At 43.4% G+C, this 15,381-nt stretch overlaps 1 protein-coding gene across 1 annotated transcript in view; it reads right to left on the minus strand.

The window, feature by feature from the left end:
* Nucleotides 1-15,381, minus strand: part of MYO7B (myosin VIIB) — a 50,829-nt gene that overhangs the window by 19,374 nt on the left and 16,074 nt on the right. The window contains exons 16-30 of the mRNA XM_074877422.1: nt 14,288-14,425; nt 13,166-13,318; nt 12,813-12,911; nt 12,164-12,258; nt 10,502-10,586; nt 9,260-9,478; nt 8,518-8,625; nt 7,754-7,930; nt 6,804-7,013; nt 5,750-5,917; nt 5,408-5,488; nt 4,740-4,867; nt 3,044-3,170; nt 1,532-1,651; nt 483-656 (exon numbers count right to left, since the gene is read on the minus strand). Coding sequence (XP_074733523.1) covers nt 483-656; nt 1,532-1,651; nt 3,044-3,170; nt 4,740-4,867; nt 5,408-5,488; nt 5,750-5,917; nt 6,804-7,013; nt 7,754-7,930; nt 8,518-8,625; nt 9,260-9,478; nt 10,502-10,586; nt 12,164-12,258; nt 12,813-12,911; nt 13,166-13,318; nt 14,288-14,425 — 2,082 coding nt within the window. The remainder of the gene's footprint in view (nt 1-482; nt 657-1,531; nt 1,652-3,043; nt 3,171-4,739; nt 4,868-5,407; nt 5,489-5,749; nt 5,918-6,803; nt 7,014-7,753; nt 7,931-8,517; nt 8,626-9,259; nt 9,479-10,501; nt 10,587-12,163; nt 12,259-12,812; nt 12,912-13,165; nt 13,319-14,287; nt 14,426-15,381) is intronic.

The raw sequence follows: 15,381 nt of genomic DNA on the forward strand, positions 1-15,381 counted from the left end.
CCTGGCAAGGACCTTGGCTTTCAACACCACATGATAGGGGCTGCATCAGCAGCACTGTAACACAGAACAAGAAAGTATGTGCAGTAATTCAGGTGGGAAATATGTCTTTGAGCGGAGATCCCTAGTGTGTGAGACCTGCTAGTCTCACCCTGCTCCTGCAGTTCTGCAGTGCTGCACGCATGGTGAGCAGGTGGGGTCTCAGAACATGGCAGGAGACCACGGTGCTGCTCTGCCCATGCATGGCAGAAGGGACACTGCCAGTTGTGTGACCTGGCACAGGAACTGCTAAGTGGTCAGCCAACAGAAAGGCAGACTAGGATTATCAGTTCCTGAGATTCAGCTGGGATTCAGAACTGGCTTGAGTGTAGGACTGGGATGGGGATGCTTCCAGAAGTCAGAGGGAGTCCTCAGTGAGTCTGGGTGGACCACAGCAACTCCACAGAAAGGGAAGGGAGCTTTCATTCTGTTTTTCTACACTTTACCTTATCAAACACAGCAATGTAGAGTGAAAAACCAAACACATCCTTCAGCTTGGTTTTATCTGCTATGAACTGACAGATCTCTTTGGCAGTGGAAGCAGAGTCTGCAGGGACAGTGATGCTTTGGCCGTTCATCAGGGTGACATTAAACATAATGGGTTTCTTCTGCTTTGTTGCCTGTAAGTCAGAGTTAAATGAGAGAAACAAATTATGGGCAAACCTTACTTTTCTGTGAAGAATGAAGAAGGCATTTAGATTTAAGAGCTCCACACACTGTACACCCTAGTCAACAATCTTTAAGTGAATCTCCAATGCCCACACAGTTTCTTCAATGCATGGTGAATCTTAAATATAATTTACATCCCTGGAGCAGCAGTGTACTTGTTCTCTCCTCCCCACAGCTCAGCGGAGCTGATTATCACATAACAGTGTGGACTGATAGACTTTTTGTGAGCCTTGTTTGGCCTGACGACTTTCGAGTACAGCCTTACAGGCATCAGTGGAGAGATGGTCTGCAGCAGGTACTTTGCCCAGGGAGATGAGTGTTACGCAATAGGGTCACTCAGATTTAGGAAGAAATTGAACTGAGGTCTTCACTTGAAAGAGGGGTGTGTGTGTGTGTGCACGTGTGTGTGACTTCTAATTACTAGGGTGACATTTAAAGGAAGGGGGAGGGCCATACAGCCCTATAATACACACTTCCTCCCTCCATTTTAAAAGCGCAAGCCCTGCTCAGTTCTTTCCACAAATGATGGTAAGAGCTTCCCTCAGGAGGTGGTTCTGGCCTGTGGTTCCTGTGTGGATGGAGGTATCTCCCTGCAAATCGTGTGTTGCAGCTTTTAACTTACATCCTCCACTGGGTTTAGGTTAACTGAATAGCCAGAAGACGTGTATCTAAGAAGCTGCCCAGACCAAGGCAGCTGGTCTTCAATCCCCTTGTGCAATTGATTTCCATGATTGGACTTAGGAAGATCTGTTAGCACAGGTTAGTAAATGCAATCCAGTATAAAATGACACAGATCAATATAATTAAGTAAAAAGGGAGTTTCTACCTGAAGTTCCAGCCAGCTTGGAGGTTCAGTCCGTGCTCCATTGACATACGTACGTCTCAGACGTTCGGCACAATACGGTGCATAGCCTGTGGGGCCATGGTGGATGAAATTCAACAGGTACTGTATGCACAGAGCATAAGAAGTTAGAAAACACTAATCCTCATAAAACATTAGAAATCTTCTGCAGCTAATGTACTAGATTAGAATGATCAGTTAGCTTACAGTTCAGCAGAAAGCATTAAAGGTTAGGACTGGAGTTAGTGTTTTGAAAAAAGAGGTTTGAAACACCAAGTGTTCCTTCATTCTGCAGAGCTTTTACTCTGAAGAGGAAGACTTGTGTCAGTCTATTCAACATGTTTAATTACACAATAAATATTAGTGGAGACTATTCTTATCATTATGTTAGAGCAAGGCTTAGTGTTTCCAGTTGAAAAGCCTGAAGTCTCATGACATTCTATATGAATAAAAGTGCTGGGAAGAGGGCTAATTGCAGGTTAAGACTGATGATGATGGTTACTTTTAGTTTTACTAAGTTCTCTGGCAATATCAATAGTTGAAGTCCGTAATTAAGATTGGACATTGAAAGAGAAGGATTGCATAAAGAGAGCATTTGGAGTCTGTATGGCTCTGATATCTTGGGCGATATAGTGTAAGCATGGACTTGTATTTACATACTTCTATTCAGTTCAAGCATGGGTCAGTCACCTGGTTATTTTAATGATTAAGAATATTCCTAGAGATAGGGTATAGTCATGTCTTTCATGAATTCTGCATGGCTCACACTTTGTATGAAGACTGGTGTTGAGATATGTCTATGGCTTGTGTCTGGCTTGTTCCAAGTAGTGTCCATTTAACAGCATTTATGATTAGATTAATCATTTGAGCTAGGATGTCAATAAAGCAAGGCTGATGATTCAGGCATATCTATGGATTCTGTTTGCCTCTAAGACCTAGGAAGAAGGCTGACGTCAAGTTGGAGCCACAGGTTGTTGGGTTTTTTTCCTATAGTGAAGTGGATTTATCATCCATTTAAATTTGGAAATTAATGAATGATGAATGATGAAAAAGCCCAAATCTCTGTTGGATTTTGTAGGTCCTGGAGGGTAAAAACAATTAAAATATGGGGGGCTGATTTTATACTGGCCTCCTGAGTGTATTCAATCACTAGCACTGTAACTGGAGACACCTTTTAGATGTTGGAAAGGCAGAACTGGAGAGGTTAAAATTTGTCAGATTCTTTGCAGATTACAGATCTAAAATGAGGGCTGTGACCAACAACAGAATCCCACTTATATGACATGTAATGAAAAAGAATTAAATGTGAGTACAGCAATAATTTATTTAAATTCCCAGATAAGCATATGAGATGAGATAGTTTCTGCGAAAATCACAGCACCAGCTGCTATGGCAGCCAAACAGTTTATGTGGCTATCTATATGAAAACATCAAAATACACAAGAAACTGGATCAGCTAAGGCATTTAAGCTGCTGTAGGAAAGGTTAGTAGTGTACCTTCACAAATGTGTCTGAAGGAGGAAAGCAACCAAGGCAAAGTGACAGAAGGATCCAGCCTCGAGCATAGCTGCTCCTGTTGCTGTTTTCAGTGAGTTGTTTGCAAATCTGGCAATAAATCTCATCTCTGTAATAAAACATGTGAAAGCAACAGATAATGATTCACTGTCTGAACTGTCTTTGGCTACGTTTCCACGGCAAGCTGGGCATGACTGCAGCATGATGAGATAGATCTGAGCTAGGTTTAACCACGTTAGCTAGGATACCACCTGTAATGTACCACAGGAAATAACTGTGTCATTGCCTTTGGCAGGGAAAGGCTCAAGGTATACTTAGTGCCTTTTGCCACCCCTTGCTACTTGAGCAGTTCAAGTGCAATTCCCATGCTGGATAACCTCCTGTGACAAGCAGGGGGACTGTGCAGGGATAGCAACTGCCAGGTCATCCAGCTGTGAAATGGCATTGCTGTCCCTCCACATGTAAAACTCGCTCTAAGCTCTCTACAGTATGTAGCTTGTATTTCATGGCTCTTGTCTGTCTGCTCATATGTGGATTTTGGGATAAGGGTAGGGGGACACCCTGCTTAATTTTATATTTTTAGTAAACTTGGAGTGAGTCCTTGGACAGGAATGGAGGAAAGGGTGCTTCAGAGCAAGCTTCTGAAAAGGCAAGTTGCCTGCAGCAAGAACATATGGGAAACAGATGCAAAGATCTGCATACAAACAAAACCACTCCTTAAAAATGATATTAAATTTTCTGGACTCTTGGAACATACATTTGGCAAGTCTGATGTGGGAGGACACAAGGTGGATGAGGTTTTTGTTCTCAGATAGAACATATGATGAAACACAGACGCAGATACTTAGCCTGTGGTTGTTATGATAGAAAAAATTGAAGGCAATTTTTGCCAGCTGAGGATCTGCTTCGGGGAGCATCTTGACTGAAACAAAGCAACTATGTAGAGAGGAATGCAGCCACTGATGGAGGTCAAGGCAGAGCCTGAGCCTATGGGCTTTGTTACAGAAGTGTGTTGCATAAGCTAAAATGGAGGAGAGAATTCACAGGGTCAGATCAGAACCAACCAGCTTCTGTCTTATCCTCACACCATGCTTGGCCTAAGGTCCAGCCTCACACTGCTTGTGAGCAGGATTTCTTCCTCTAGTGGCTGATACACTCAGCAAGCCACCTTCAACTGTCTCTGATCTGGGGACATTGCTTGAGGGCTCAACAACAGGCTATTGGGAAACTGAGGTTACGAACACCTCTCATACATCTAGTGTACATTAACTACATATTTCTTGCACTTCTGTTTCTTCTCCCTCATACTAGGGCTGTGTTCCACTTTCAGGTGTTATTGGGTTACAGCCCTGAGCTCTGCCCTATTGCATATCTGTGGGGTATTCAGAAAGCCATACATGGAGGCAGCTGACTGAAACTACAACATGAAGATACCAGAGAAGGCAGCAAGGGAGTCGTTCTCTGTCCCCTCTGATAAAGGTGAACCATTCTCAGAAGGGGTGTGTGGCCTACAGTCTCAGTTCTATGTGACTGGCTTGGGCTTTCAGTCATGAATCCCCAGAGATAAATGTGAGACATTTCCACATTTGGAAAATGCCCTGGGACTGTGGAAAGGGGATGCTGGGTTTCCTTGATGTAATGAGTGCCTGGTCCTAGGAAGGAGGTACAAATTTCCTACCTGATATCAGGACGCAGAATTGCATTGCCAATAATGAAGTGCACTTTTTCTAGATTGGACATAGGTCTCTCAGAGATCGAGCTGTCCTCTTGGAAAGCCTCTTCTCCACTTCTCAGCTGGTCTGTCACCTGAAAGAAACCAAGCAGAACCCCAGAGTGCTCTAGAAACCTCCCCTCTTACCAGGCAGCTCTCCCAGAAATGAGAGACATTCCTTGTCTATCTTTCTGGCTAAAACTCTTTCTGTTCAGTGCAGAGGCAGTTAGGAATAGGCCATATTTCCTCCATTCCCTCTCAAGTTAATTTATAAAATGCAGTGTTACACCACTGTTACTGGCTAGGAGAACTTTCTTGTATTGTCCTGTACAGCCCTAAGCACATGGTGGTTATCAGTCTGCTCAGGGCTTTGGGCAAACTGTTCTGTAATACCAACAATTCTCAATAATAAATTGTTCCCTGTATTCAGGGGTCACTCTCCATCAGGAAGGGATGGAGTTAATCTGCCAGAGGATGCATGACAGCAGTGCACATGGGGTAGTTTCGAAGAAGAACAGTGCATCAGGTAACCCATACATAGCTAGGAGGTTGCTGTCACATAACATCTGTCGGAAGGTGAAGACAAGGTTCCAGGCAAGAAGACTTAAGGGAAGCAATTTATTTCCACCTCTTACCTTCCCTGTCAACTTGGATGACCGTTTCAGCTTCAGGGAAGAGATCCCCTTTGAAATCTTGTTATCCTTTCTGCTTTCTCTCTACAACACACATTACCATTATAGAAAATTATTTTAATGCACAGCAAGAATAATTCATTAAGGACAGAAAGATGCCTAAATGGAGATGTTTTTGTTTTGACTCCTCCTGCCAGAAGGAGCTGCAGTGTCCTAGGACTGACAGGGGCCCTTTTGTACTTCTGGGATTTCAATTACAGTGGCAGGAAAGGGTTCACTCTTAGTAGAACAGCACAGAAACCAAGGAAAGCAAATGAAAATACAAACACAGCCTGCTCTTCTTACCATATTTGGGCTGTCGTTCCTGAACTGGACCTGGTTTTTCCTGCCAAGTGTGTCATATATCTGTGTCATCATGGAGCCGCTCTTGGTGGTAGCATTCTTGGCAAACATTGCTGGCTCTGACAGGTCCCCCATGAACCTCAGGATGATAACCCACACAACTAGAGAAGCCTGTAGTGACAGAAAGCACAGTCAGACACTGCCAAGAGAACCAATGGCCTCATGCCATTGCTGCCTGTTTAGATGAGAGCATTTTCTTCCTTTACCCAAGTTGTTAAAATTCCCATCTCCTCCTGCCATTTACACCAGTTTATTTTCATGTCAAACAACATGAAAGCAACATTCACAACACTCTCATGCTAAAAGAAGAGAATGCAGCTCTAGTGGGAATGTGAGATTTGCTCTGTGATTGATGAGCTCTCACCATTCCCTTCACTGGCACTTTGCAGGTGCGCTGCGGCTGGAGTGAGGTGGAGATACCTGGGCTGAGCTGTGGTCTGCAGTTATCCACTTGGACAGATAAGCAGTGGAGTGAACTCCTCCAGGAGCCCTCACACCCAGAACTAGAAAGTGAAGTTTTTGCAGCGTGGGATCCTCCATCCTGCAAGGCTGCTTAGCATCAAGAACTCCCTCAATCCCCCTATGGTTCAACAGGAAAATTGGAGGCCTTGGCCTCCCTCTTCTGTCCTAACTCACAGACCAGCAGCACTAACAAGAGCAGAGAGATGGGTGAGCTATGATGCTTCTTCTCTCCAGTCTGTTTCTGCCCCCAAAGGGTATCTGGAGAAGTCAAAACAACCCCCAGAGTTCCCTCTTTAAGCAGACTAAGGAGATCTTGTGTTGGGCAGGTATCTGTGTGAAATGCCTGCCTGCAAAGTGCCAGAAAATGCTGATGGAAACTACTACTTTCATACAAGCACTTAGGACTACCTGCTTGGCTCTAAAGTCTTTGGTTCCCAGGTCTGTGCCAGAGGTGGGGGGGACCCAAGGGTGAGGGGAGCTGTAGAAGCCAGGTCTATGGAGAGAGCAGGTTCAACAACAACAAGGAGCAAGATACCAGGACGTTGTCCTTGTCCTCATGGTAGAGTAGCGGGTGCCGCAGCTGTCTCCTGATATGTGTATGTGTAGAAGACCCCTGGAAATAAGTAGCTGCAAACTTTGGGAAGGTGTACTCTTCCAAGCCATCTGCTTCCTCTTGTAGCTCCACACTCATGGGAACCATGTCCAGGTCCACCTCGTTCAGCTTGTTAGACTTTGTTTCCAAGTCCTGTGCAGAACATGAGGAAGAAGCACATTTTCTTTCCCTGTACTCTGATATTCTTATATTCTTTTTTTTTTTTTTTTCCTTGGCCATAGGTCCTCCAGAATCTGGATTTCCAGCTAACCCCAAAGCCATTTTCAGCTGCTACCAACAGATCATTGTGACTCAGAGCTTGTCCTTGTGAGATGCATCCATTCCATGTAACCTTCCTGTTTTGGTCTTCAGCAAGAACATTGCTGATGGAAAATCCAGGTGTTATCTCATTGCTCACATCCTGCACTAACCCAGACCATTCTACTCTGCCTACCTCTCCCTACCCAATTCCATCCTCCACAGCTGTCAGGACCAATATATCTCAAATTTTGCATTTAAGAAGATGGGGTAACTTGGGTCATGAACTTCCAGCTTGCTTCAGCCAGAAAATCACTGAGAGCACTGTCAGCAGAACATGTGGTTCATGCCAAAATGTAGAGAATGGCATTGTTTGGTGAGTGTCTGCTGGGCCAGAGAAACAAATGTGCAGTAGCTTTTGAAGACACGTAGTCCCCAAACTGCATGTGACCAAAAACTTTTGGGAACTGATCTCTGAAAGCAGATCCTGAAGAGACTGTCTGGATGACTAATTTGGGTGATTCTTTCACTGTACAGAAGTTCATGAAACAGAACTGACCACTGATGGAGTTCCAACAGTCAATGGCCTTACACAAGAAATGAACGTGACCCATTACCAGTCTGCAGCTCTGTACCTCAAAGCCCAGAGGAGCCTGTCCTTCTTGGCCTCCAATCATAGAAGGTAAAAACCCAAAAATTTTGTCCACCATTTCTTGGTCACTCAGAACATCATGATTTGTTGGTTTATTGGCAAGAGCATTCCTCCTTTGTCTTGCTTCTGCCTCCTCTCTCTCCAGAGTAGCCAGGTGTTCCTTTAAACATAGAAGCTGGTTAGGCATGACTGGAACATCATTCTGCTAGAATGAATGGGTGCAAGGATGAAATACTATTACAAAGGTGTTATGACAGCAAGGTCCAGCTCTGCTAGTGCAGTGTTGGAATGTGAAGTCAAATGTTGCTTCTGCTAAGCAGGCACAAAGACCTAGCACAGCAGCAGCAGGGCCTTGCTCTTACAGCTGTCCTTATAGACTGTTGGCCTATTGGTAATGATGTGCAATTTTTCAAGAACTTTTTCAACAAGATAGGAAAACCAGGAATTCCTAGCAACAGAAAACCCCACGTTATTTAAAATTTGAAAATGTGTGGTGTCAGAGAGCTATAATAGTATTGTGCCTGTTTGGCTAAAGTGCCAGCTCATACTGCAAACAGAAGTATGCCTCAGATGTTTGCCTCATCCCATTGCTAAAGCATTGTTACAAATAGGTTTACAACTATGTCTGCTTTTTATTAAAATACAGTGGTGCTCAGATCTTTGAGCAAGTCCACAGGTGTGAGCTGGGCAAGCTCTCTTGTCAGCCAAGGAACATAGCATTCAATGTTCCTCCGCCAACATACCTACCTTTTCTAATCTCATAGCTTCTTCCCTTCCTTTCACTGGTCCAAGGACTTGGATGAGACGTTTCTCTTCTTCTAAGCGGATATTCCTGGCTTCCAGTTTATACTCGTTCTGTGGGCAACAGGACCAATCTGTGACTGTTTCCACAACTGCTGAGCCAGTTCCCTTCTGCCATTAACAAGCTGTCCACCCAGGACTTTATCCCCACATGGACTCAGTTCTAGATTTGGCATTTTAAGGAACAGACCACAGGCAGAAATCTGCAGACTGGGTTCGTCTCATTTGTACAGCATTAATACAGAAAGGAAATCATAGAAAGGCCTCCTGTGTGCCAAGGTAGTAAGTACAGGATTTTCTCTGGCAGCGCATACCAAGACACACTGCATTAGGATTCCCTTTTGGATGGATCCCTAAGTGACATTATCAGGCCTTGCTGTAGAAATTTATCTTCCCTTCGCAGGAGTGACTGATACGCATGCACATCTTATCTTTTCTGCTTCCTTCTGTCAAAAACATTTCAGCTCTGTCAGTGAAATTTTGATCCATGATAATGAACACAGAAAGCAAATGTAAACAAGATCAGTCTGCTTAAAACTGTGCTTTCATATTTGACAAGAGCTCAAAATAAAACATCCCAAAATAAATATTCACATCCAGTGCTATGCTACAGCAACACTTGCTGGTCACTAAATCTCTATCAGAACTTCATAGAAACAACATGTTCACAAGGTATCTGTGAACATACCTCCCTCTTCATCCTCTGGTAGATTCGGCGTGCAAACATGCCCCTTGCATATGCCTGTATAACACACACAGCTTTCTTCTGCTCTGTTATCTTTTGACGCATTAGATAACCACGGCACATGGCTTGAAGCCTGATGATATAAGCCCGGGTTGCTTCATACTGTTTAGCAAGCTGCCGGCTCCGGCAGAGCGCCTGCAGGCGCCCGAAACCCAGCATAACCTGTAGGAGGTGGAGAAAAAACAATGTTCAAAAACATTGAGACAGGGAGTAAGTTGCGATGAGTAGAAGATAACAAATTCAGTAACTGGATAAAGATACTGGAAGGGGCTAGTGTGATACTGCCCTTTATGCTTTGTTTTCTGCCAGTAAAAGGCTTTTAACTAGATTATATAGAGTGCTTTTGGGGACCTGTTCTAGGGAGTGGCTCCAGGAAGTGACAATGATAGCCTGGGATTATGACAAAGGAAGGAAGAGAGCAGAAATAAAGCCAAATGAATGGAAAAATAAGGCACATCCTTGGAGAGATGGGTGGGACAATCCCAAGAGAAGCAGCAGAGCAGGATGGGGCAGAGTGCAGGACAACAGCCTGGCTCTTCAGACAGGAATTGCATCACTGATGCAGAATAGAAAACATTTTTGACTGAAACTGGCAGTTTCTTCTCCTGCCCCTCGTGACTGGGATGTATGGGATATATTAATAGTAATCCCTGCCACATGAATACACAATACGTGGGTGCCCCCAATATGGTGTAGCTTTCCTCACCCAGAAAACCCACCATCTATAGAAGACCAGCCAATATGTTTAATAATGTGAGATTGATACAATGGGGTTTTTGGTAATTTTTTACAGATTCCCAGTTTTCCTGTAACAGCTGTGGAAGACACTTTGCTCACAGCATGGTGGTGACACATAAATGCTGGCCTTGGACTCCTGACTAGAACTGTGAGATCACTCATACGTCAGGTCACTGGAGCCAGGCCTGTCAGCAGTTGGTTGGGTTACTATTTCACCAGAAGCAGAAATGTCACAGGTTCAGCAAGCCCTGAGAGGTCCCAGAGCCCTGCTTGGACTTTACACCCTGACATCTTGCCTCTCCTCCCTTCAGTTGTGAATATTTTCATTCTTAATACTCCACTCAGTCTGGCAGGGCATAGTATATAAACACACACAAATATATATATATGTGTGTGTATATATATTTTTAAAAAAAAAAAATATTTACATATACACCTGCATCTTACCATTCTGAAATCCTTCCGGCAGCAGTAGCCTCTCCAGGCTGACTGTATGGCTACAGCAGACTTCCTCTGTTTCAGAAAATGCTTCCTAAGCAGACAGACAGGTGAGGTGACAAACAATAGGTTATTTCTGCTGCTTCTTATGATAATAGTAAAGAATAAGGTGGCATATTTTTCCTTTTATGGGACGTCTACAGTCTGATCTCGGCTTTGTCTGCTGTCTAGGAACACTAGGGTCAGGAAAGCTATTGTTAAACTAACCAGCTCAATTATTAGTACACATCTTGCCAGGGCAGGTCTGAAGCTCAGCAAGGACTGTTCTTCCTGCTTCTGAGTAGCCCAAGAAAAGTATTACGTTGCAGCAGAAAGATTAGTCTGGTCAGATACTTTTGTACCACATGCTTCAAAATTATCCTCACTCAAACATTTTGTCAGCTTTCCATGCTGATGGAGAGGCCAGAATAGGCCATTTTGCCTGACCTGTTCAGTACGTAAAGGCCTTAGATTTCACCTAGGCTCAGCTCGTTCTGGAAGTGAAGCAGCATGAATCAGTTGAGCTCACAGAGTGTTTTCCTATTTGCTTCGCTATCCATCTGCTAGTAGAAAGGATGAGAAAGAAGTATTACTAATCCACCGTGATACATCCAAGCTGACTTTGCCCTTAATGCTGCAAAAATACTCATAGCAAATGCAGACCAAATTCACTGCTGTGGTAGGAGAGCTCTGTAAGAACTGAAAAAGCCCTTGCATCAAACCTGGATAAGTTAATTCCCCCATCTGATGACCACTTGCTCCCCAGTGTCCTAACTGCCAGGACTAGGAGACCATCTGAGCAAGATGAGCTTCCCATGGTAAAAGCTGTCACACTGTGGCTGTCAGAAGTGGCACATATCTCTGATGGTTTAAAAATAAAAGCAAGGTGAGGCTTTTGGGGAGAGATGATACTCTGTTAGATAACAAGCAGAGTTTGAAAAAACAGGAAAAGTTTTGAGGCGTTTGTGTCATTGTTTTTAGTTCTTGCTTTTCTACTGTCAAGAATATTTCTAAACCAAACCAGGATTCAGTCCTATAGCATGGTTCTGGTTGGGGGATACAAGATTGATAAGTACAAATCATGATGTAAAGCATTTAATGAGGACAAACATTTACTTGACAATGGCTAAATTTCACTTCCGAAGATATTTCAAACTAAACCAGACAAAATGCAAGAACTGTGCATCCTTGGCAAAGAGAAGGACTAATTAGTTTCTATCTGATTCTTTTCTATGTCTTGTATCAAAGAAGCATCCTAAATAAGAGTTCTTGTACTCTGAGAAGGACAGAGTCCATGGGGATTTCCTGTTTTCCAGATGCCTACTGTTTACTAGAAACATTAAGCGAAAAATCCTCCTTTGACCCCTTCCTCTTCATACAAGCTGCATGTGCCAGAGCCCTGCATTTTGAAAAGCATCATGAAAATAAACAAACTGAGCCAGAACAAATCTTTGTGCAAAATCTGCATAGATGCACTGTGCACTGTTACACAATGAGCACTGAATTTAGGGCTATTGGAAGGTATGGATTGATACAGTTCATACTCAAAAATCCTTCACAGAGTGTGTTAAACTGCACCACAAAGATTACTGCTTCAAATCAAAGCAAATTCCCTTCTGTAAGATCACTGACCTGTCTTTCAATCCTCTCATCACCTTCTGGATAAGAAGAACCTTGTCTGTGAGTATATTTTGGCGTTGCAGCTCCAATACTGTATCATGATGATCCTGTTAAAAGAAAGTGTGGATGTGCCCGCTGAGCAGGCACCCCCACAACTTCTGAAAACTGGACACATGGTCTGAAAGAGGCCCCAAAGCAGCATGATGTAGTGCAAGCTGTGATTAAAACGCATTTATGGAACTGTGATAGGAAGAGTGCACACCGTCTGACCCCACCATGTCTGGCTATAGCCATAAACAAGCAGGGAATCTGCCTGCAGTAAGACCTTTTTTACCTGGGGGGATGCTACCATCAAGGAGGTCCCCTGCGACAGTGTGCTGGTATCCAGTTCTTTTTTATGCTCAAGGCTTGAGCAGAGACCAATACATTGCACTGTGCTGTTTCAGCTGCAACACTGGAGCACAGGATCAGCCTCTCCTACACAATCTGTGTCCATTAAATTATTCAGCCTTCAGGAACAAAGATCCAGCCTCAGATTCAAGAGAGAGTTTATAAGAGAACCCAGTCCTTCTGGGTCACCACTCTTGCACAAGCAGGTCAAGCTATACTGTGAAGCACCCAGTTGTTTGGGAGAAAAGACAATAGACTCCTGTTTACTTACTTTGAGGAAAATCTTGGTCTTTCCAGCTTGCCAGCTTTCATCCTTGCCCAGCACTGCTTCAGAGATGCGGATACAGCTCTGTCGAGCATCATTCTTCAGCTGATGTGCAAAAGCATCATCATGTTAGGGCTTGGTTGTGAAACACAGCAGCTGTACTATGTAAGGATCTACTGCCCTGCATTTCAAAGGGCGAAGAACAGAAACAGATGAGGTCTTACCGACCTCTGGGCTGACAGTATAGTGAATGAAAGTGGTTCAGCTCAAATGGTCAAGAAAAGGAGGAACATGACTGCATGACTAAAGCCTCATAAGGAAAAGTTAATTAGCCTTAAAGCAAGTTTTTGCTTACACACCTGTTCTCGAACAGACCATGGCAAGAGAACTCTGTATCTCTCAAAGAATTCCTCAAAGCTGTAGCGAATTGGGTAGCCAGCTTTCCTGATCTGAATGGTCTCCATCATCCCTGAATATCGCAGCTGTTTGATACACAACTCCCGGTCGAACAACTGAAAGAGAAAGCAGACAAGGAGGAGACTTAGCACTGAAAGAAGCTACACATGCAGCATTCCTCAGAACATATCTATTAACCTCCAACCTCAGAGTGCCTGCAAAATGGCCTACTATGCTTTTTTAAATTGTACTTCTTATTTGTTTAGTGCACTAAATTAATTCATTACAGGCTTATGCCTGTCCCCCCAAAGGGTCTTCAAATTTGTGTTTATCAGCAGTGGAAACAGTCCATTAACTTCAGTCTGGCTTTAGCAACCATTTTCAATTCTAGAACTGCAATTTCAGAGGAACAATAAATTGTTCATATCATTTTGCAGGTGTGAATAACTGCAGTAGCAACTTAGGCCCTTTGGGCATAGCCATGCAAAGCACAGCGTGTGTGCTGATAGTTTCTTGGAATGCAGATTAAAAATAGGCTCACTAAGCCACATGCAGTACTTTACAAGTTAACTCACTTGACTAACACATACAAGGTTTTAGTGTAGAATTGGGTCATGATCTCCCGAGTTCCAGCCAAGCATCTTAATGACAAACCCACTCCTCTTCTGTAGTGTCAAATTAAGCCACATCACCCCTCTCTCAAACACCAACAACTCTCCTGTTCTTTCTCAGGCTATTTCATAGTGTGATCATCATTGTTGGATCCTAATGGTTTTTGTTTGTCCTCCCTTTGTTGAAGGGCTAAAAACTCTCCAGTTTTATATTTATCTTTACAGGAAAGGCTTTTACAATTCCTCTCAGGAATATAGCTATGTGGTTTTTTCCCATCTATTACTCTATGATGCTTTTTATAGATGTTTTTATAAATTAACAAAGTTATATCCTACCACTCTTTATTGCAGTAATAGCCTGTATTCCAGCTCTTCTTGGCTGAAGTACAGATATAAAATGCTACACAGCAACTGACAGCTTTTTCTCATTAAAAAGTTTACTGAAGACAAGACCTCATATTGTTAAAACATTACCAGTGGTTTCTTGTAGTCATTTGGCTTGATGCAGCGGATGAAGTATGGCTGGCACTGCTCAAGGATTTTCATTAGTTTTTCCAGGGATTGCTTGAACTGTCCTCCCAGAGTAGAGAGCCGTTTGGTGGTATCTGTGCCCTGGGAAGAGTAAGCACATGCTCACTGCTACATCATTCACTGTCAGGGGGCCAAATAATAAATCTCTGTATTTTTGTATGATGTAACAGTATCACAGAACTGCCAGAAAAAAAATTATTTACCTACATGGGAGCTAAATCGACCATCTGCATCTTATTAATTTGTGTTTATTCTTGCGAAGAAACCCTGCTGGGTTCCTTCACCTACTTGGGCACTACGTTGTAGCAGTGGAGGTGGCTGTGGTGGGAGAAATTTCACCCACACAAGCTCACATAGGCCTGTCTCTTCCAACCAAGGCTGCACTTTGTGTAGGGCCTGGGTGCCAAGCTATTCATGGGTGCGTTCCTGAACGCTTGGTGAGAAACAGCCACTCCCACATCAATAATAACCTCCACGCCAGACATTTTGCTGTCATCTGGTAGCTAGCTAGGAATGCAAAAAATCCAGAACAGGTCATTCCTTAGTGATTAGGGTGTCTGATTGCTTTGCTCATTAATACTACAGTAAGCAGTGAAAAGGCAAACTTTTACTGGAGGATAAGGTAAGAGCTACTCCATTTATAGCTGCATATAAAGTGCTTTATGTCTCACTGCTGCAGGGTTGAATTTTGCTCCCAGTTGCAATAGTGTAACCCCGGAGGGATTACGGTTGGCTGTTGCTCTTAGCTCCTCACTTCCCCAGCTTCTCTGAAAGCATGGTTCCACCTAGGTCTTTTTCACACAGATCATCACAATAGGCCTAAGCTTCTACCTCCTAGTGTGTTTTAAGGGTACTTTAAATTACAGTGCAGATTTCAAGTAACAAAAGGATTCCACTGGCCTTTTACATACAGGCATGGAACTAATCATGGTAGCACAATACAGCTAGTTTTTTTGTTTTGTGGGTTGTGGGGTTGTTTTGTTTTGTTTTGTTTTGTTTTTTTCCAAGGAAATAATTTAAAGTCCAGTGTCTGCCCT

The sequence above is a fragment of the Strix uralensis genome, chromosome 9 (genome assembly GCF_047716275.1).
Source record: "Strix uralensis isolate ZFMK-TIS-50842 chromosome 9, bStrUra1, whole genome shotgun sequence".
Taxonomy (NCBI): Eukaryota; Metazoa; Chordata; class Aves; order Strigiformes; family Strigidae; genus Strix; species Strix uralensis.